Genomic DNA, 23,341 nt, shown 5'->3' on the forward strand with positions numbered 1-23,341 from the left:
TTAGCAACAGAAATTTTGGGCTCAATTGTAATTGTAAGTTGTAGACTACCTGAAATCATAGTTGAAAAGAATATTAACAGAATAAATAAGCTGCCCAAAAATTTGCTTGATCCCATTTTGTAACAACATATAAAGTGAAAATAAAATGGTAAACCTGGGGCTAAAAGCTTATTTTCAATTGTAAAAAATATGTCATTAAACACATTCAAATCAGTAAAATAACCAGTGGAAATGTAAATAATGGATTTTCACTTATAGTAGAGTTCGAGATGGCAGTTTTACAGTCCCTTCCAGAAAATGTACCAATTGGGTCCTGCAAACTGATGTAGGTTGGTTCCAACGTAGCTCTGCACTTGCGCTTATTTATTTATTTATTTGTTTATTTGTTTATTTATTTATTTGTTTATTTGTTTATTTATTAGATTTGTATGCCGCCCCTCTCCGCAGACTTGGGGCGGCTCACAACAATAACAAGAACAATGTAAAAACAAATCTAATAATTTAAAAAACACTAAAAACCCCTTTTATTAAAAGCAAACACACACACAAACATTCCATGTATAAACTGTATAGGCCCTGGGGAGATGTGTCAGTTCCCCCATGCCTGACGGCAGAGATGGGTCTTAAGAACTTTACGAAAGGCAAGGAGGGTGGGGGCAGTTCTAATCTCTGGGGGGAGCAGGTTCCACAGGATCAGGGCCGCCACAGAGAAGGCTCTTCTCCTGGGTCCCGCCAAACGACATTGTTTAGTCGATGGGACCCGGAGAAGGCCAACTCTGTGGGACCTAACCGGTCGCTGGGATTCGTGCGGCAGAAGGCGGTCCCGGAGGTATTCTGGTCCGATGCCCTGAAGGGCTTTATAGGTCATAACCAACACTTTGAATTGTGCCCGGAAATTGATCGGCAACCAATGCAGACTGCGGAGTGTTGGTGTAACATGGGCATATCTTGGAAAGCCCATGATTGCTCTCGCAGCTGCATTCTGCACGATCTGAAGTTTCCGAACACTTTTCAAAGGTAGCCCCATGTAGAGAGCATTACAGTAGTCGAACCTCGAGGTGATGAGGGCATGAGTGACTGTGAGCAGTGAGTCCCGGTCCAGATAGGGCCGCAACTGGTGCACCAGGCGAACCTGGGCAAACGCCCCCCTCGCCACAGCTGAAAGATGTTTCTCTCATGTGAGCTGTGGATTGAGGAGGACGCCCAAGTTGCGGACCCTCTCTGAGGGGGTCAATTTCCCCCCCCCCCCAGGGTTATGAACGGACAGATGGAATTGTCCCTGGGAGGCAGGACCCACAGCCACTCCGTCTTATCCGGGTTGAGTTTGAGTCTGTTGACACCCATCCAGACCCCAACAGCCTCCAGGCACCGGCACATCACTTCCACTGCTTCGTTAACTAGAGATGCAAATGTAGAAAAGTTATGATAAAAAGATCTGGCTAAGCAAGAGGATAGATGATGCTGAAGATAAGGTGAATGGGCAAAAATATCCTTCTGCCAATGGATGCCTATACCTCTTGTGCATTTGATGGAAGAGCCAATCTGAACTTAATTTCATCTAGAAATTATTCTGATCTTGTTTTGGAATGACGTATTTGAAAAGTTGATTAGAATATATTTTAGGAATTGTTAACAGAGATTTTTTTACTTTTAGATGGATGTTCATAGCAGGATTCGATCAGTTCTTGCTGAGACCATAAGAGAAGAATTGGCACCTCAACATCAACAATTATCTGAAGAAGATTTAATGAAAGCCCTAGCACAGCGAGGAATCATTGATGATGTTATGAAAGAACTCAACTTTGTATCAGTGAGTACAGTTTGGCATTTAAAAAATGGAGCAATATTAATGAGCATAATAAAATTATTGTTCTCCTTGAAGAAAGAATTTCTGATGCTTCTTTGTGATATAAAACTATCTAAAACAATATAAATGATTCTGTTTCTTTAGTAAACTGGAATAAAATGTAGGCTGATTTGGAAATAAAATAGCTGCTGTGTTTCTATTCTGTTCTATTCTATTCTTGACAAATATACTAGTTTTAAAATCAACAAATAAGAGAACATAAAACACCTGGGCATGCTGAAATGCAAACATTAGAATGTTCTTATTTAATGCATATTTCAAAAAATACATACCAAAAATTTATTTGCTTATGGATGTTGGAATATTTAGCTATGTTGAATCATAAAGCTATATCCTAGGCTGGATATTTGAGAGAATAAAATAAAGTAAAAGTAAAAAGAAAGATTTACAGAATTGTAAGAAAATTTAATTTGAAAATGACCTTTAAAAAAAAAAATTAAATCTACAGGACATAAATGAAAGGGAAAGAATTTCCACTCCAAAACCAGCTACACACTTTGTTGACAGGCAACCAGCATTATTGAAAAAAAGTAAGTTACATACTGTATTATCTTAATAAAACTTTAATGATGAGATTATGTTCATTCTGTGATTTGTTTACACTTTTCTTTCCCCTCTATATTTTGGGCATCCTTTTATAAATTTGTTTGTTAATTTATAACATTTATTTGTTGCCCATCTGATATCGAAACAATTTTGTTTCAGGTACCATGGTCCTTGTTTAATGATGATTCAATAGTGCTAATCGAGTAGTACATATGACCAGTCCTCATAGTTACAAAATTTGCAGTCAGTTATTGCCTTCTGGGTAGACAATCAGATCACAATTTTGAAATTGCTGCACCCCACATTCATATGATCACCATTTGCAACCTTCATTACCATCATGCTTTGAGCAAAACTCAATGGAGAAGCTGGTAGGAGGTCACAAAAAGTAATCACAGGATGTCACATTTAATGTAGGATTTGTTTAATGATAGTAAGCAAGAACTGCAATTGCTAAGGAGTGTAGTCAGATGACATTGTTTTGTATAGCCACTTAGCTACTGAAAATCTTATTTATTTTATTTATTTATTTTATTTATTTATTTATTGGATTTGTATGCCGCCCCTCTCCGCAGACTCGTTATCCTAGTTTCTACCAGTATTTCTAAGCAAGGACTATATGCAATCTTAATCTTTCACCTAATAGGTAAACCTATATGTATACCTATAAAAATGTACCATAATATGATTGTTAGATCTTAAATAATACAATTCTGTAATTGTCTTTAAAATAAGTCACAATTTGGTCAAAAGCAACATTATTATAGATTTGATAAGAAAAACAATTAATACGTTTAAAATAAATATTAGATGAACAATGTGAAGTACATTCTTATTTTAAAAGGAGTCTTTTAAAGTTTCTGAAGATCTTATTCATTTTTTAAAAAAATTGCTATCTGTATTTTTACTTACCATTTGTATTACCTTACATTTTTCCAATACTTTACAGCAAATATTGATCCAACACGAAGGTATCTTTACCTTCAGGTTTTGGGGGGAAAAGCTTTCCTAGAGCATCTTCAGGAACCCGAACCTTTGCCTGGTCAAACTTGTTCTACCTTCACTCTTTACTTACATTTCCGGAACCAGCGTTTCCGCTCTAAACCTGTTCCGTGTGCCTGTGAACCAGATTTCAGTGATGGATTTTTGCTTGAAGTACACAAGGATACTTTAGGTAGGTAAATTTGTACATTTATGAGAATCTCAACATTATAAAAAAGACTGCAAACTTTATATGGGTTTTTGTTGAAGCAACAAAACATCAAATTGATGACTTTTTGATGACTAATTTGATAGAAGGGTGGAAGGCATAACTTTGTTTTTCTCTTTTCATTCCTTTTTTCTTCCCTTTTTTTTACTTGTATATTTTTACTGTATTGAAAAGTATATATCTGAAAAGATTATTATATGTGGAAGCTCAGAAAGTTGTTTAACCCCAAATAAATTTCAGAGAAATTGATGCCGTTTATTTCTGAGCTGTAAAAGATGGCATTTTCATGGATTTCTTTTTTACATAAAGTTTTAAACATTTTAATGAATAGAGCTAGAAATTTGTTCTATCAATAGAATTACTTAAAGGAATTGAATTCAAATGTGCTCCTCCTTTTTTGAAAGATTTTCTCGCGTATTTGATATCTCACCAGTTTTAAAAACTTGGGACTTTATTTAGAAATACTGTTTCCCATTGTGGATTACCTTACAGTGAAATAGCAAGCTAACCAGCTACAGTACTTCATTTTAGTGAATTTGGTGTGTTCTTTTTTTAATTCAATGATTCTTACTAGAAGAAAAGAATATGGGAATAAGTGCTTAATTTTTTTCCTACTAACCTTTTTTTCAATCAAAACCTATCTTTTCTTCCCTACTTCCAATCCCAATTTTCTGAATGATTTAAACTGGTTATAAATAGTTGCTGATATGTCATGATAAAAACTTTTGTTTAATATTATGTCATGTAAATGCTGAATATTCTTTATTAATTTTAAGTGAATTTACATAGATAACATCACAATATGAATGGAAAGCACTTTTAGCTGGAGTTTTTAGTTAACCTTGGTTGGATGTGATATTGACAGGTGAAGGAAGCAAAATGGTTGATGCTACCACTATGCTGTCCATATGTGATCCAGTGCACATTGTCTTGATCAAAACAGACACCTCGGGTGAGACCACATTAGTAGCATCCTATTTCTTAGAATGGCGATCTGTCCTTAGTGCAGAAAACAGGATAACAAATGTGGCAGTTGAACTTCTTGGTGTAGGTAAGTTTAAAACCTTTTTTAATATTGGGGGAAATGATGTTGGGTGCAACTTTGAAAAAAAGATGGAATTAATAGTGATGAGGATTTATTTCATAGAAGAAAATTCTCACGAGTACTTTTTCTGAATTTTAGCAATAACATTTATAGAGGTAGGAAGAAACAGAATGGCATCTTATGGTACAACTTTAGAAAGTAGTTTCTCTGTTGATTATCCCTTCATTCTTCAATCAGAATATTATTTCCTTTGTTTTGCTGATTGCTAATACTCCAAACTGATCCAATTTAAATTTATGCTTTGGGAAAATTGTCTCCCAGGCTTCAAACACATTTAAGAGTGATAAATTTAGTTATAAATTTAAGAAATACAGTATATGGGCATTGTATATATTTTAAATGCTTGATCTAGTAAAAACTATTTTCTTAAGTTCAAAAGTTGTTCTATAACTTTTGGTTCAAAGGTTCAGAATCAAAGGTTTCTGTTGGAGTACTTAATATCAAACTTGAAATCTATCCAAAACTTAACAAGACTCTTTCTCAAGAAATAGTTAATACTCAGGTATGTTTTAATTAACAGTAATATTAATACAATTCAGACTGATTTTAATGTTAAGCAATTTTCGCTTAACATATGCATTCTAGTTAAAATTTGTGTGTTATCAAGCATGTAGTTTTATTGAAACATTCTGGTCTCCCTCCTAAATACAGGTAGTCCTTGACTTACAACCACAATTGAAACCAAAATTTTCATTGCTAAGTGAGACAGTTGCTAAGTTAATTTTGCCCCATTTTATGACCTTTCTTGTCACAGTTGTTAAGTGAATTACTGTAGTTGTTAAATAATATGGTTTTTAAGTGAATTTGACTTTCTCATTGATTTTTCATAAAAGGTGACCACGTGATCCCAGTACACTTTAACCATCATCAATGTGAGACAGTTGCCATCACATGACCCTTGTGATGCTGCAACAGTTTTGTAAAAAATGATGGTGATCATTGTGATTCTGCAACAGTTGAGTAAAAAATGATGGTGTCATTTTTTTCAGTGCTGTTGTAAATTCGAATGGTCACAAAATGAATGACTGTAAGTCGAGGACTACCTATAATCAAAGTTAACACAATAAATATTAAAATGAATATGGAATATGGAATGAGTAACTCCAGTGTTTTTCAAAATATTATGACATATGCATTCTAGTTCACATTTTCTATGACAAATGGCCAATTTATGTGGGAGGTGGCACTGTCGAATCTGTCCTAAACAATAAAGTTGTTTGTAATTTTGTATGTATTTGATAATTCTTGCCCAATCTTGCAGTAAAAGAAGCCAGGGCAAAAGCATGGAATTTCATAAGAAGAAAAAATTATTTTTGTAAGTTTTCTGAAAATTGATCAATATTCTTATAAATTTACTACTGGCAAAGTATTCTTTATTTTGCTATGCCACAAGAAGTCTGGATCAAGCTTTAATCATTCTTGAAATGTGTTACTCAACCACAAGTACACTACATAATAATAATGTATCTTACACTCTATTAATCAACGATATTCAGATTTAAGTTTAGAGCTTAATTATAGTAGAACATTAGTTATTTATACCTTGAATTATATAAATGTTTACTGTATTTTGTCAATAGCAGGAGTTTATACTAGCCATTAGTTCAATTTACACTAGCAGGGCATATGCTTTATGATTTATAATTAAATTTTCTGAATTCAAAAGAGAATTCTGAAACATAGTAAAGCACATGGTCGTTGTTTTTTCAATTACAGATTTCTTTAGAACGGCAGAAAACAGCCGAAAAAGAGCGTTTGTTCCTTATGTATGCAAAGCAGTGGTGGAGAGAATACTTACAGATTAGGACTTCGCACAATTCAAGACTAGTGAAAATATTTGCCCAGGTATGGAATATGCCATTCCATATTCTAGACTTTACAATTTTTATACTATGTGAATAAAAGGCTGTAGAAACAAATTTACCCTGAACTCAGTATATGTTAGCCTTTCAAGTTAGACCAGTGAAAAAACAGACACCACAAAATCTTAGTAACTTCGTTTTAGTTATTTACTAACCCATGCCAATTGGGTCATCCTTTCAGGGATATTTCTTATCTAAACATAAACTAAATGCTCTCTACATGGGGCTACCTTTGAAAAGTGTTCGGAAACTTCAGATCGTGCAGAATGCAGCTGCGAGAGCAATCATGGGCTTCCCCAGGTATGCCTATGTTACACCAACACTCCGCAGTCTGCATTGGTTGCCGATCAATTTCTGGTCACAATTCAAAGTGTTGGTTATGACCTATGAAGCCCTTCATGGCATCGAATCAGAATATCTCCAGGACCTCCTTCTGCCGCACGAATCCCACCAACCGGTTAGGTCCCACAGAGTTGGCCTTCTCCGGGTCCCGTCGACTAAACAATGTCATCTGGCGGGTCCCAGGGGAAGAGCCTTCTCTGTGGTGGCCCTGACTCTCTGGAACCAGCTCCCCCCGGAGATTAGAACTGCCCCCACCCTCCTTGCCTTCCGTAAACTCCTTAAAACTCACCTCTGCCGTCAGGCATGGGGGAATTGAGGCATTCCTCCCTCCCCCGGGCCTATACAATTTATGTGTGTGTATGTCTGGTTTAATAATGGGGTCTTTTAATATTTTTTAAATTTATTAGATTTGTTGTGAATTGTTCTATTGTATGTTGTGAGCCGCCCCGAGTCTACGGAGAGGGGCGGCATACAAATCTAATAAATAAATAAATAAATAAAAATAAATGACCATGTCTGAGCAAAAAAGTAATTGGATTAGGAGCAACTCCCAACTCCCTTTCGGCTTCCCCATGGATGTTGTTTGTGGGAAGCTTGCCGGGAGCATTGGATATAACTCCCCCTCCTCAGCTAATGTCCAGAATTGCCGGCCTCTTTCCGGAAGGGAGGGGGAAGAAAGCCATAGAGAGCAAGGAAAAGAATGTTCTTACTCCCCAACATGTCTCCAAGGGCCCCCTCTCAGGAAGAAGAAGACTGACCTGTCATCACCAGCACCTACCCCCCCTCCCCACAATCAACCGTATCTCACAAGTAGATATCTCACTCACTTCCCCCATCGTTGTTGGGAGAATTCATCCTCTGTGATGCCATCCAGTTGAATACAGGTACCAGACAGAAGTGGAAAGGAGGATGTGGACTTCACCTTCTTTTCTTCCCTTGTACAATTCAACCTATGCATTTCTGGGAAGTGTAGTCAGAACATGCAATGAAGCTGAAGCAGCCACTTTTCCCCCAAATTTCATTCCCACAGCATTCTGTAAATTACCCATTTGAGTTTCCTTAGTTCAATAACTCTGCGGAGAGGGGCGGCATACAAATCTAATAAATAATAATAATAATAATAATAATAATAATAATAATAATAATAATAATAATAATAATAATTGTTGCCCTATAACACAATGAAATCATGTAATTTCACCCAATTAAAAATTACTATCAAACATGAGACTTAATTATAGATAGATATGATATACTGTAATAGCAAAAGCCTGACAGAAATTTAATATGCTTTCTTATACCAAAAAACATCAAGATATAGTACTCTTTGAGTTTCTTTTCTCCCCTCCATTTCCCTTCAATGGCTATGCTGGCATGAATTCTTGTACTCATCTAATAGTTGCTAAAACCATCTCCATACATCCTACATTTCAGGTAAAACTGGAAATATTTCGGTTCTTTGCTGCTATTTAGTTTTATTTTGATAAATAAAATGCTGCTATTTAGTTTTATTTTCATAGATTATATTATCCTAGGGCTTTCAAGTGCTCCAGGCGTCAGTTCCTAACAGTCCCTATCAATATGGCTGTTAAATGTTTGAATTTTTGCATAGCATGGTTTCAGTCCCAAATCATCTGTCAAGTAACAAGTTGGGCAAATAGACCCATTATTTTTTTCTTGTTCCATATGCATTTATATTGGGTCTCTTAGTATTCCTAGATAACCTCTATAGTGCCTGTCAAACCTTTTTTTTTTACATATAATATTTTAGGGTTAAGAAAATATTTTAAATGGAAAAGTGAATTTAGGTGTTCCTTTAGGCATTCTTAGAGAATAAAAAAAGAAAATGGTTTCAGCACAGTATTTTATGATCATCTTCCTTTAAAAATATAACGGTAAATTGGGAGAATAGTAAACTTTCTGGACTAATTAGAGTTGAAGAAAACATCCTCACTTGTTTGCTTTTTAATAAATGACTTTTGAGAATGCAGGATCATCCACCCACTTAGCTGATTTATGAATAAGCAAACATTTTCATCATCATGCCTAAAAACGCTTTCAAAACACCAGGAATACCACCCACCCTCAAATTTAACTCACATAATTTACCCATAAAAATCTGCAAGAAATCTGATGATTATAAAACAGACTATAATTTATATATTAAACAAGGCATTGGAAGGAAAAAACCCACTTATGATCTAAGACTTCAGTTGTAGAAGTTTTAAATGCCTTGCTTCCAGCGTTTTATCTCAACATACCTATTTTTTTAAAGTAATCACTGTGCTTAATTCAGACTAGTATAAGAGAATCCAGTGATATTTTTCTTTTTGATGATTTCTTGGTGCTCTTATCAATAATGTGGGAAGATGGTACTCAGGACTGTAGGAAGAACAATGAAAATCTGTCTTTATTGCCAAGTTGAATAATATTGTCCTTACAGTATCATTATTTGTTTAATAGTACAAAAATATAATTGTGGAATTAAAGAACAAGTACAGTGTTCCCTCGATTTTCGCGGGGGATGCGTTCCGAGACCACCTGCGAAAGTCGAATTTCCGCAAAGTAGAGATGCGGAAGTAAATACACCATTTTTGGCTATGGACAGTAACACAAGCCTTCCCTTAACACTTGAAACCCCTAAATTACCATTTCCCTTTCCCTTAACAACCATTTACTCAGCATTATTACTGGTACTCACCATTGAATAAGACACTTAGTGATCCTGATATTTATAAACATAATCATTTATTAACAATATTTTTTTTGTTATTTATTTGCAAAAATTATTATTTAGGTAATGACATATGATGTCATCGGGCAGGAAAAGCCGTAGAATAGAAAAAAACCCGCAAAGTATTTTTTAATTAATATTTTTTGAAAAACCGTGGTATAGGCTATTCGCAAAGTTCGAACCTGCAAAAATCGAGGGAACACTGTATAGCCATTTGAATACAAAGGTAGCATTGCTACATAAATATTGATGCATTATTATGCAGTTGTATTTTAATTTTCATTTAGCCCCCAGTGTCCAAAGTTCAGTAGAAGTCCTTGAATAATACGAGCTCTAGCAATGTTCTTTCAGAAGTCTCTTTCTCCAACGGATAAACGCCCACAGCTCACCATTCCCAACAACTGTAATTTAACCCAAAACACATTAATATAATTACCCCTTGAACAGGTGTGCTCACTTATCTTCTGAAACACCTGCGTAACTGATCCCTTCTTGCCATAAGCCTGCGCACACGGGCATCCACAAGTAGATCCTCCTCTGATTCTGATGACTCACTATTTGGAGCACTGACTATTGGGCTAGCTGCACCCATCTCCCCATCTGATTCCTCTCCCCCACTGTCTGTTCCTGGCTGTGAGTCAACCTCACTGTCTGATTCTGCTGGCAATAAAACAAGTCTCCGATAACCCGAGGATTCCCCTAAATCAACATCAAAATTCCCCGCTGCAGGAGCTAGCCCAGAGCCAACCACAACACTTTATGACGTTTTCTAGATTTAGAAGCTAAACAAGGAAAGATAATTTGAGAAATGTCCTGTGGAAAAACAGTAGCAAATAAACAAGTTCCTTAAAACAGAGGCAGCTATTTTTCATCCTGAGTCTTCATAATAATTTTTGACGTGTGCAGATCTTTATTGTATTTGATTTAATGTACTTTTTTACACATCTTTTTTCAGGATGAAAATGGGATAAACAGGCCAGTATGTTCATATATTAGGCCACTTCGAGCAGGCCGACTTCTGGACACACCTCGGCAAGCTGCCAGATTTGTCAACGTGATCGGTTATGAAAAAGCCCCTGTCATTGGAGGAGGAAACAGTAAACAAGAACAATGGTGTTCTCTTCTGGCCTTTCTCTGTAGAAACAAGGTTTAAATCTAAATTCTTCTATATTGTTAACTCATAATTCAAGCAGTGTTTAATATGATGGCTTTCATTCAGAAGCCTATATTTCTCTTGCCTCTGAACTGATGAAACAATGCAATTTAGATGATTTTACATGTAGTATAGACATAAAGGAAACTATAGTTAAGCAGCAAAGTTCAATGTGTGCTTTTTAGTATTGCTGAGTAAAGAACAAATTCTAGCATATATTTCCTATATAAAATAATGAAGTATTTGTGTTTTCCTTCCCAATAAAAGTGTGCATCATTTTCTAATAGCATATATTCAGTAATATTTTGTTAACTAGAAATATGCAAAATCCAACTATTTGGAATAAAACCTGAAGAGCATTACAGGTAGACCTTTGAAGTTCCAACCGATTTACAGTATTTGGGGTACTTACAGCATGAACCAGATTCCAAGTTCTGTGAGTTGGGCTGTTCTCTCCCCTCCACCCCCCACCCCCCCGGCAACTACATCACCCCAATTTGGGCATTTAGTAACCAGCTCGCATTTGCAGTTTCCACATTTTAAGACATTTTGCCCCAAACTAATACTTCTGGCTTTGGCAAAACTGCAGTCATAGCAAACCATTGGTTTACTTAACAATTGCCACAAAAAAGGCTGTAAAATGAGATTGCTGACATGACTGATCTGCTTTACAACCATCACGAGTCATGATGTGATGGGCAGGTTTAATTATGGTGGTAACTCAAGGACTACCTGTAGAACCCTTCATTTTTTCCTTTGGATCATGCTGAAACTATTCAGATTCTGATAATCTGGAAGAGGAAGTGAATTTCAGAAATAAATTCCTCAAAGTAGAATTAGTTTTAAAGTATTCTAGAAATAGTGCAGAAAGATCCATAAGACGCTAAATTGTTTAAGAATGGGGTGGTTCTGAGAAGACCTGGACGATAATAAAATCGTTGGTAATCTATGAATCTAGACTAATGCAAGATTTGCTATTCTAGAGAGATTATTTTGCAACCTCTCATTTTTTTCTGTAGATCACATCAATCTGGACATTCACAAACACCAACCTTCCAGAATAGGAAATGTATTTATTCAATTTTTTATGCCGCCCTTCTCCTTAGACTCAGTATGGCAATAGCACTTTTTAACAGAGCCAGCATATTGCCCCCACAATCTGGATCTTCATTTTACCTACATCGGAAGGATGGAAGGCTGAGTCAACCTTGAGCCGATGATGAGATTTGAACCGCTGACCTGCAGATGTAGCAGTCAGCTTTAGTGGCCTGCGGTACTGCACTCTACTCACTGCGCCACCTCAGCTCATCATGGTTCAAATGATAGGAAGATAACATTTTACATATTCCTATATATTTACCGTGTTTCCCCGAAAGTAAGACAGTGTCTTACTTTCTTTTTACCCCCAAAAGCCCCACTACGTCTTACTTTCGGGGTATGTCTTACATTGGAAAAAAATTGAAAGGGTCCTTTCAGCGGCGCAGCAGCGAGGAGGCAAAGATTGGGGTTTCCCCTTTGCGTGGGCAGCGAGGAAGACCCAGGGAAGGTTTCTTCGGCCGCCAAGCAGCTGATCTGCTCAGCAGCACGGCAGCAGCCCTGGTGGCGGTTCCCTCGGCAGCGCGGTGGCAGGGAGAGGCTTGCGGCCGCCGAGCAGGTGGGAGAGCTCGGCGGCAAGGCACAAAGGATTTCCCTCGGTGCACGCGTGGAGCCGCAGACGCGTGTCGGGGAAGCGTGTGTCTGGAGGGGAGGAGCCGCTCTGCGCAGTTGGGCAGCCCCACCTGCCTGCCGGAAAGGAGGCGGGCGAAGGAGGGCGCAGCTCCGGCCGCTCGCCTCGGAGCCAGTCGGCCTCACTGGCCGCTTGCAGCCGAGCCTCGGCAGGACTCGGTTGCTGGGACGAGCGCCTTCGCTGCAAGCCGCCGCCCGCTCGGCTCGCTTCGGACCAGCGCCGTCAAAGCGAAGGACGGGGCATTCTTAAAAGAAAGAGGTCGGAGCAGGCACAGTGAGAATTGCAAATAAGTTGACCGCGCTAAAAAGAGAACTGAGGAGAGCCGTTCTTTGCCTGCCCTCCCTCCCCTGCCCTCCCTCGCTCCATTCCCCGCCAGCAACTCCTCCGCAAACCCACCTCTACATCCTCGCTCTGCAAGTGCCGAGACAGGCGGACCACATTGCAAAGGGCTGCCTCTCCTGCCGCTGCTGCTATTGCTAATGCCCGGGGCTGTAAGCAAAACCCGGACCGGACTCACACAGAACAGGCTCCCATTCGGCTTGCCTGATTCCTCCTCCGCTTCTCCCGCATGCAGCTCGCGCTTTCTCTGCCCTGGTCTTTAGCGCTCCGACGACGACTATCCCCCACTCTCTCTCTCTCTCAAAGAAAAGCCTTAATTTCGTAGCCATCGGTTCATCGGCCTTCTGAGGCTGGAGTTCGTCCTTTTGGGGGATTACGATCGCTTAATCCAAACCACTGCCGCTATCCCCCCCCGCGCGCGATTCCTTGCACCTTCTTCCCAATGTTATATCTGCGGTTCAGCCTCCTTCCCCGTCGAGAGAATTCCAATAGCAATACTAAGTTCTTTCCCTTTAAACACAAGCATAAGCATGCGACCCAAAGTAGAGATGCAAAACTTTGACGCGCTAGTTGCGGGAGGTTAGAGTAGCTGGGCTGTTATTGCACCACGTTCAGCATTCGTCGGTCCAGTTAGGCAGGTGGGGCTGCCCAACTGCGCAGAGCGGCTCCTCCCCTCCAGACACACGCTTCCCCGACACGCGTCTGCGGCTCCACGCGTGCGCCGAGGGAAATCCTTTGTGCCTTGCCGCCGAGCTCTCCCACCTGCTCGGCAGCCGCAAGCCTCTCCCTGCCACCGCGCAGGGCTGCTGCCGCGCTGCCGAGCAGATCAGCTGCTGGGCGGCCGAAGAAACCTTCCCTGGGTCTACCCGACGTCATCGCACCCCCCCCCCCCGTGTTTCCCCGAAAGTAAGACATATGTCTTACTTTCGGGGTACGGCTTATATTAGCCGACCCCCCTGAAACCCCCGATACGTCTTACAATCGGGGGTGTCTTACTATCGGGGAAACACGGTATAATGATAAAGAATAGTAATAGCCAAGAACTCATCGTTATTAAACAGTTGCTACATTAGTTATAATATGCCACTTACATCATAATTAGATGTTAAGTTTTACTTTGTAAAAAAATAAAAATAGTTCTTACGAGTTTGTGTTCTACCTTTAATATACAGTATCTCTTTTCAGGGTGACTGTGAAGATCATGCTAACCTTTTGTGTAGTCTTCTATTGGGATTTGGAATGGAAGCGTTTGTTTGTGTAGGAACAAAAGCTAAAGGCACTCCTCACACATGGGTAATGACATACGGGACTGATGGTGGAACTACTTTCTGGGAGAGTTTAACAGGACATAGGTAAGAAAAGTAAAAGTATGGCAAGTTATGACAATTCAATATCAGAATGCAAACTATTGGAAAGCATTTAGTTTTGTTTAATCAATCAGTAGATCAAATTATTATTTAACAAAAATGTTTCAGTTCACACTGATCACACTACTTCATTAAAATGCATGCACAATAATTACTACCTTGCAGTCAAAAGTCAGCAACTTGGCCACATATACAATCCATGTTTCTCAGTAGTCTATATAAGTGGCTTGATTTTTATTTGTCAAGAACATAAGACAACCAATGTTTCAGTACAACATCCATGTTTTCACAGCAATTTCACAACAGAAATGCTGTGGTTAAAAACTGGTGGCATAAGAATGAAAGTTGACTAAAGTGCAAGGGAGATGACAGGATAACTACTATATTTTTCGGAGTATAAGGCACACTTTCTCCCCCTTAAAAGAGGATGACAATTGAGATGCATCTTATACATTGAATGTAGCCCACCCTGCAGGCCCCCACCCTTTGGTCTCTGCATCCTAGCAATTTGCCTCCTTCCAGGAAACAGCAAAAAGCCTGTTTCAGCTTCAGCACAGCCTGATTAGCACAAACAACTGATTGTCGATTGGATCCGCCACATGACCATCAGCTGTTTCAGACTGCAAGGATTGCCATAGCCTATTACCACCTCTGTGCACCCAATTTTTGGCCTCCATGTGCCCCATTTTCCATCCACTCTGATCCCTACCACCCGGAATAGGCAGAATGTGCGCCCCATTTCTCAAATTGGGGCACGGAGAGCTGAAAACTGGATGCAGAGGCTGAAAATGGGGCATGAGGAGGCAGCAATAGGCTATGAAAATCCCTGCAGTCTGAAACAGCTGATCCATGAGGAGGCCAATCCAACTGACAATCAGCTGCTTGTGCTAATCATGCTGTGCTGAAACTGAAACAGGCTGTTTGCTGTTTCCTGCAAGGAGGCAAATTGCTGGGAGGCAGAGGCAGATTCTTTTTCTTGTTTTCCTCCCCAAAAGCTAGGTGCGTCTTATATTTCGGAGCGTATTATACTACGAAAAATACAATAACTGTCCTGGTGAAATACTGCATTATGAAATGAAGAACAGAGATTCAAGTTTAGCTCTTGAGTTTGCATAGGTATTTATGGATGCATTGTTGAATGAAAGTGTATTCTTGAACCATCCCTGTATTTTTAATCAAAGTTGAACAATCAGCAACGAGTCTTCGGAGAGGGGCGGCATACAAATCCAAATAATAAATAAATAAATAAATCTCTGCCAACATAATGTCAACTAAAAAATAATAATCCATTAGATTAGTTTAAAATTTAATTGCTGTATTAAGGCATGTCTTTTGTTCTTTAGATACATCCACAATCCTGTCAAACCTGATGACCCTCCAAATGTTCAGCAACCCAGGGCACTATATCCTTATAGAACAATAGGCTGTATCTTCAATCATCAGAAGTTTTTGGCAAACTGCCAGCCTTCTGATGCTGTAGAAATTTGTGTCTTTGATTTGCACGATGAATCCAAATGGAAACCAATGAGTGGAGAAGCAATCAAATCTGTGTGTTCTCCAGGGGCCACAACAGCACTTCCATCTTTTCCTCCTCTCTGTAATTCCACAATTGATGCTGCATCAGCAAGCAATGAACTGGAATTGCAATTCAGAATGTTAGTCGTAGAACATAGGAAGGTAGGTGTCTTTATTGATAGGCATTATAAAATACGTTCATTTACTTTTTAAAAATAAAGTCAATTTACTTAAGTTAATAAGTGTATGTTTCTTTAAAATTTGCCACATATTTCTTTTGTATTTTTAAATGCTGCTTCTGGTTTTTAAATTGCTTCTATTTCAGTTTCCGTCCTGGTTCTACAACAGTACTGGGTCAGTATACTCCTACCATACAATCTATTTTCTATCAGACTCAGTAACTTTGCTATCAACTCAAATCTTTTTCATACAGCTTAATGTTTAAAATAGTATGGCTATTATAGTAGGTCAAGTAGGATTCTGGCAAGGGATAATGAATTATATTCCATGAGTGGTTTAAGTAAATCTGACAACAGTTCATTATTGTTAAATTAAAAATGAGAATGTATATCTATATTCTAACCAATTCTGAGTAGAAGTACAGATATTCCTCATTTAGAGACCAAAATTGTGACTGGCCACTAAGTGAAGTGGCTAAGTGAGAAATTATGTTAAAGTGGCTGTCCTTTCCTTTACCCACCCCTTTGTTGCTTGTATCTTTACAATTTATATTGACTGGTTCCTAACATGATTTGATTGCTTATTTGTACCCAGACTGTCATTAAGTGTTGTACCTTATGATTTTTGACAAATTTATCTTTTATGTACACTGAGACCATATGCACCAAGACAAATTTATTGTGTGTCCAATCTCACTTGGCCAATAAAATTCTATTCTATTCTATGTGCGTTCCAAAAGTAATGCAATTTTTTTTAAAGTAATTTATTGAACAAATTTGCACAAACACTTAAAATTCTTCAAAGTACTGTCCTTGGGCCTCTACACATTTTTTCCAGTAACTCTGCCATGACCGGTACGCACCCTGGAAGGTGTCTTCAGGGACCTCTTGCAAGGTCTTTGTCACGGCTGATTGGATCTCTTCTATGGATGAAAAACAGGTTCCTTGCAGGGCTGCCTTAATCCGAGGGAACAAAAAGAAGTCTGCTGGGGTGACATCAGGACTATAGGGAGTGGGGTAGCATTGGCACCTGGTGTTTGGCCAGGAACTCACGGACTCGTAGCGTGTTGTGGCAAGGCGCATTGTTGTGATGGAGTTGCCAGGTAGTGGAGATGTCTTTTCTCGTCCTTCTTACCCTTTTTCGGAGTCTTTCCAGCACATCCGCGTAGTAGGCAGCGTTAACTGTCTGTCCTTGAGGAACAAACTCCTTATGGACCACTCCTTTACTGTCAAAAAAGGCAATGAGCATTGTTTTCACTTTTGATTTGCTCATTCTTGCCTTTTTGGGCTTGGGGGCCTGGTCGATGTGCCACTCAGAGCTTTGGCGTTTTGTTTCTGGGTCGTATTAAAAAAGCCAGGTTTCATCACCAGTGATGACATTGTCCAAATAATCAGGTTCAATTTCTATACATTGCAAAAGTTCACTTGAAATTTCCGCTCGGTTGGTCTTTTGGTCGTCCGACAACACCTTGGGCAGGAGCTTGGCGCACACTTTCCTCATCGCTAAATCTTCAGTAACAATGCGAAACACAACAGTAGACGACAAGTTCAGTTCATTGGCAACCATCTTGATACTCAATCGACGTTGAGAGTCCGACAATTGTCGAACACAAGCCACATTGTTGTCGGTTTTGCTGGTTGATGGCCGCCCAGAGCGTTGTTCGTCGTGAACCCCTTCCTGACCCTCCTTAAAGGCCTTTAACCACCTCCAAACTTGTGAGTATGACAGAGCAGTCTCCCCATAAGCCTCACTAATCATTTTGTTAGTCTCCTCAAGGGATTTTTTTTTCAGTTTAGCACAAAACCCGCGTAACATTGCTCAATCGTCGATTCCGTTTTTTTCGTGACACTGTCGGCTCGTAGAGGTTTAGAATAACTGACGTCCTGTTGCTTCCACAGCTTGGACAGCAATGAGACCGGTTTTGCAGCAAAGCTTAGCGTCCCCCCCCCCTACTCCAAGTGCTTCAGTCCCACTTTGACCAATAGGAGCGGCGCGTGAAATTCAATTGCATTACTTTTGGAACGCACCCTGCATTCTATTTTAAATACTGTGTATAATAAAGATTACTATCTTTGTGAGCTACCACCATTTTTATTTACAAAATTTATTGTATTCTTTCAAATCTTTTAGTCTTACTGAAAGAAAAAAATATAGGATTTTCACATAATCCTGGATTTTTCTTCTGAGTGTTTTAAATAATAAAATGGAAAAGATGAAAAGGTTTCATTTGTACATAATCCCCAGATAGAATGGTAAAGCCTGAAGATTTTATATTGCTGAGCAAAGTCACTGAAGAAGTTTAGAAGCTTAGAGCCCAGAGATTCCATGTCATTCATTACACCACTAGATGGCAGATCAACATAGTTAATATTTTTAATTTCTTTTCCTATTGTACATTTAAAAAAGTACAGTGCTCAAAGTATAAATGATTTTTGGCTTGTTTCTAGAACATTCTCTTTACACACACACCACATACTGTTCAAATAAAAAAATAGTTTATTGTGTTTATTTGTAATGTGGTCAAGACTCATTTTGTCCATCACATTTACAACTAAACCTTACAAAATAACGGAATAGCTTTTTATTCTTCAATCTTCAAGATAATTTGGCTATCTCTGTAATGTAACTTTTACATTTTTTGAAAGTACCTTCTACCAGAAAAAAAAGTGATGAACTCTTTCTTAAACATTCACCTTCTGACCTTGTCCAAGTATTTTTAGAAAACTAAACATATACATTTCAAACATTTATAACCTGCAACAGTAAAATTTGAAATTTTTTTACAATGGTTGCTTTCAAGTGACGACGTTTAGTAGTACAGAATAAGGACTCAGAAGTAATAGTTTTCCCTTACCTATTTTCCCTATAGGTATCATGTGGCATACGACATTCTGTTTTATAATTTAGATATATAAAGTAAAAATATTATGAGTGAGGATAGAGTACTAAACTATTTAGCTAAGTTGTGAGTTGCTTTTGTGTGTAACCTTTTCTAGAGACAAATTGGTAGTTGTTATTCCATCACTTATAAGTAATGGCAGTTATCAACTCCTATGTTTTTTGTTTTGTCAATGTATAGGATCTTAGCCTTGCAACAGTTTGGGACGATCAGTTATCTTATTTCTTGTCACCAGCTTTGGCAGCCTATGAACTTGAACGCACAACAGGAATTTCTGCAGGCAATGAAGAATTTCAAGATATTATCAGGAGGGCTGTACCAGATGGTCATACATTCAAAGGATTTCCCATTCACTTTGTGTATAGAAATGCTAGGAGAGCATTTGCTGCATGTCTTCGGTAAAACGTGATTTCTTTTTTAAATATAATTTTTATCTAAGATACTGGTCTGATATTATAATTCTGTATAAGATGTCTGATTCAATATCGGATCAAACAGAATACAAAATTGGAGGGATCACAAAATTATGAGAGCCAGTTCATTGCAGTGGTTAAGATGCTGACCTACAAGCCAGGAAACTTCATTTCTATGCAACCCTTAGGCATGTAAGCTAGCTGGGTGACTTTGGGCCACATGTTAAACCTATTTCACAGAGTGGTTGTTGTGGGGAAAATAGGAAGCAGAAGTCTGAAGTATGTTTGCTGCCTTAAGTTATGTATAAAAGAGGCAGGATAAAAATCTCATAACATTAGAGTAATACAATATTCATAGCTAGCAGAAACAAAGTCAGTTTGAATGTACTTCCCCATAAGTAACAGATTTTTGATGTGGAAAATTTGCTTCGTTTCTTCCTGAAGTTATTTAAGGCTTCAGAATGATACCGAGCTTCTCGATCCATTTTATTTAGACTTTTCATTCATAGCAATGTGAAATTGCTTTGATTACGTTGGTATATGACCTGAACAAAGAAATTGAAAGTAAACTTACCTGTCATTAGCTTTTGATATTATTGCCATAATATGCTTTGGGACTGTTGACAGGATTGAGAGAGTAGCTTTATGTGCGGTCTAAGTTCAGGAAAAAGTGTACAAGACTCCTGCTTGACACCTATGTTTACAGTGATCCCCCGATTATCGCGAGGGTTCCGTTCCAAGACCCCTCGCAATAATCGATTTCTCGCGATGTAGCAGCGCGGAAGTAAAAACACCATCTGCGCATGCGCGCCCCTTTTTCCATGGCCGCACATGCGCAGATGGTGGAGTTTGCGTGTGGGCAGCGGGGAAGACCCCTTCGGCCGCCCAACAGCTGATCTGCTCCGCAGCGCGGCAGCAGCGAGGAGCCGAAGATGGGGTTTCCCCGTTGCCCAGGCAAAGGGGAAACCCCAAGATCGCTTGCCGCTTGCCCGTTCACCCGCCCGGCTGCTCGCTTGCAGCGCGGCAGCAGCAAGGAGCCGAAGATGGGGTTTCCCCGTTGCCCAGGCAAAGGGGAAACCCCAAGATCGCTTGCCCGTTCGCCCGCCCGCCCGGCTGCTCGCTTGCAGCGCGGCAGCAGCGAGGAGCCAAAGATGGGGTTTCCCCGTTGCCCAGGCAACGGGGAAACCCCATCTTCGGCTCCTCGCTGCTGCCGTGCTGCCAAGCAGATCAGCTGGTGGGCGGCCGAAGGAACCTTCCCTGGGTGCCGCCCGCCGCTCGAGAGCAAGAGGGGGAGAGATAGAGAAAGAGAGAGAAGGAAAGAAAGAGATGAGAGAGGGAGGAAGAGAGTGTGAGAGAGGAAGAAGCAAGATAGAGAAAGAGAGAGAGAAAGAAAGATGAGAAAGGAAGGGAGTGACGTCATCGGGTGGAAAAATCGCGATATAGCGATTCGCAATGATCGGGATCGCGAAACTCGGGGGATCACTGTACATGCAATTATTTGCACTTATATTACCTGACCAATGGATAAGCCAGAATCCAAACAACTATCATTCTTGCTATTGCATTGAATATTAATTTAACTAAAAAACTTTGATTGGCTAGGCAAATCATGTCAACAGCTGCAATTTAGTTTCTGGAAACCTGGTTTGAGTTATATAGATGATGGTCCGCTGCCACAAGATGTATCATAGCCCATAAAATCAATAAATATGTTCAGCCAAAGCACAGTGAGCCTGGTTAGTAAGGCTTTAAATCATATGTTAGGTGGTATCATAATGTACACTATGATATGCAGATAATCAAGCTAGTGAAGTACGGTGGATGGGTTTATGGGGTTTTTTTCCTGGCTTGAAAATCACACTTAACCAAACGATTTAAACATGTGTCCTTTGAGAAGAGATTGAAGGAGCTAAGAGTATGTTTAACTTTGAGAAAAGGCAACTGAGAATGGGATATAAGAACATTCTTCAAATATCTAAAAGTATGCCACATAGAAAATTAAGATCTATTCTTTCTGGATATTAAATATACTACAGTTATAGGAAGGTATTTTTCAGTGACAGTTAGAAGAAACTTCCTAATGAAGAGAAGAACCAATTACAGTAATCCCTCACTACTTCACGGTACATCTTTTGCGGATTCCCTACTTCACAGGTTTACAAAGTGGGCTTAAATCCATTAAATCCATTGAAAATTTTAAATGCATTAAAATTCATAAAATTCTTCTACAGTACTACTGGACTCTATTAAAGAAACTGGTAGGATATCACATGTAGTTCCAGATGAGAAATATTATAGAATGACTGTTTAATGTAAACGGTGGGTTTTAAAAGTCCAAATACGCGTTAAGTACATTAAAAAAATCTTTCTTCTACTTCACGAAAATTCGTTTTCCACAGGTGGTCTTGGGACGCATCCCCCGTGAAAAACAAGGGATCACTGTATCCAGAAATGCAAGAAGTTATTTTTCATTGTTTTGTTTAAGCAGAGGCTAGATTCTGAATTCATTGGAATTCCTACCCCAATCAGAAGGTTATACTTGATAGCCTATTTCAAATCTTTTATTATATAATGTGATTCTAAACCAACTTGTATAAGTTAACCTTTTTGTGTAGTAATTAGTATTCTCAACATATATGTGTTATTTCAATCAGATTACAGTAATGCTTCATGTTTCTGCTTCTTCAAATAGATCTCCTTTCTGTGAAGAAATTCTGTGCTGTAGAGGGGACCAAGTGAGACTTGCAGTTCGTGTCAGAGTATTCACATATCCTGAATCTGCGTGTGCTGTTTGGCTCATGCTTGCTTGCAAATACCGTTGTGTACTTTAAGAAATTGTTTGCATATTTGGGTGAAGGGTGCTATTACATGCAAACCTTATAGAAAGTCAAATATTGTGTGTGTGAAACTGATCCTGGTCTCAAATCATTTTTAGTTAGAGACTTTGCCTTGCCATCTGGTTCAATAGAACTCATTTGGATTGATTTTAATGGACTTAGTTTCTATGTCTACTTAGATGTACCCTGTTTCTCCAAAATAAGACCTCCCCAGATAATAAGCCCAATCGGACTTTTGAGTGCATGGTAATAAGGCCAAGCGCTTATTCCAGGGTTCAAAAAAATATAAGATAGGGTCTTATTTTTGGAGAAACTCGGTATACGTATAAGGAGCTATTTAAAGCTATAGGGGGTTGCCTTCATGTTGAAAGGCATTGGAATTGCCATTCAGCTTCAAAGAACAACAAGGTGTCAGTCTGGGATATCTGACATTTTACGGCCTTTTGAAAAAACACACACAAAATAATACCTGGAATCACTATTTTGGGTCCGTTTTAAATTAAAGAAGGAATTGGAAATTATTGTCTTCTATACGCTAACTGTTCCCATCCTGAAAAAAAAGACAAACAGGCCAAAATTCAGCTAAAAATGCTGGTTTTTATTTTTCAGAGTTACCTTCTTTGGAGGTTCCCCATTTCAATTCACTCTCTTAATTCTGGAAAAAAGCAGCATCAGTAACAAAAATCATGCCACTTAAACTCAAGTATATTGCCTCCAGATTTTGGCAGCACAATCTTATCACTCCTGATTTGAGATTTTTAAAAAAATATTTGAATGCAATATGGTGGATTCCTAATAAAGGATACTGCTATAGTGTTAGAATTGATCTGTATAATTTTATACTGTATATCATGAGAGAAATTGTATAATGTATTTTATATATTTTATTGAAATAAAATTTGTTCTAATAATGATTTGCAGAAGTTCAAATTGGTAAAAATCTAGATCAGTTTTCTAACCCAAAACAAAAAAAACCCACCCAGAAACTGAAACAGTAAAATGTATACAGTTTTTCTTTTGAAAACCTACTAAAATGATAGGTAGGAATATCCTCTATACACTATAATAGCTTACACAAAATCTAAATACTAATCAAATGGAGAAAAGAGATTCAGTCTATCCATAGGGATTATGGAGAATTATTAGTTTGTGATATGAATATGCATACTTCCATCATAACTCAAGATCAGCTAATCTACAATTCAGATTTTGATTCTGTATTGCAGCTAAATATATAATTGTTGAT

The 23,341-nt window shown here is 38.7% G+C and overlaps 1 protein-coding gene across 5 annotated transcripts in view; it reads left to right on the forward strand.

Moving 5' to 3' along the window:
- CEP76 (centrosomal protein 76) overlaps positions 1–23,009 on the forward strand; it is a 28,340-nt gene extending 5,331 nt beyond the window's left edge. For 2 of the 5 annotated variants that reach the window (XM_070747492.1, XM_070747490.1), the window contains exons 2-12: positions 1,655–1,810; positions 2,316–2,397; positions 3,363–3,587; positions 4,489–4,674; positions 5,133–5,230; positions 6,445–6,573; positions 10,622–10,813; positions 14,070–14,236; positions 15,595–15,928; positions 19,026–19,243; positions 21,951–23,009. In XM_070747492.1, the coding sequence (XP_070603593.1) occupies positions 1,655–1,810; positions 2,316–2,397; positions 3,363–3,587; positions 4,489–4,674; positions 5,133–5,230; positions 6,445–6,573; positions 10,622–10,813; positions 14,070–14,236; positions 15,595–15,928; positions 19,026–19,243; positions 21,951–22,089 (1,926 nt within the window). In that variant the 3' untranslated portion in view covers positions 22,090–23,009. Of the gene's footprint in view, positions 1–1,654; positions 1,811–2,315; positions 2,398–3,362; positions 3,588–4,488; positions 4,675–5,132; positions 5,231–6,444; positions 6,574–10,621; positions 10,814–14,069; positions 14,237–15,594; positions 15,929–19,025; positions 19,244–21,657; positions 21,791–21,950 lie in introns of all 5 variants that reach the window. The other 3 variants (XR_011558704.1, XM_070747493.1, XM_070747494.1) reach the window with 3 other exon arrangements.
- The last annotated feature ends 332 nt before the right edge of the window (positions 23,010–23,341 follow it).

This window comes from Erythrolamprus reginae, chromosome 3, assembly GCF_031021105.1.
Source record: "Erythrolamprus reginae isolate rEryReg1 chromosome 3, rEryReg1.hap1, whole genome shotgun sequence".
Classification (NCBI taxonomy): Eukaryota; Metazoa; Chordata; class Lepidosauria; order Squamata; family Dipsadidae; genus Erythrolamprus; species Erythrolamprus reginae.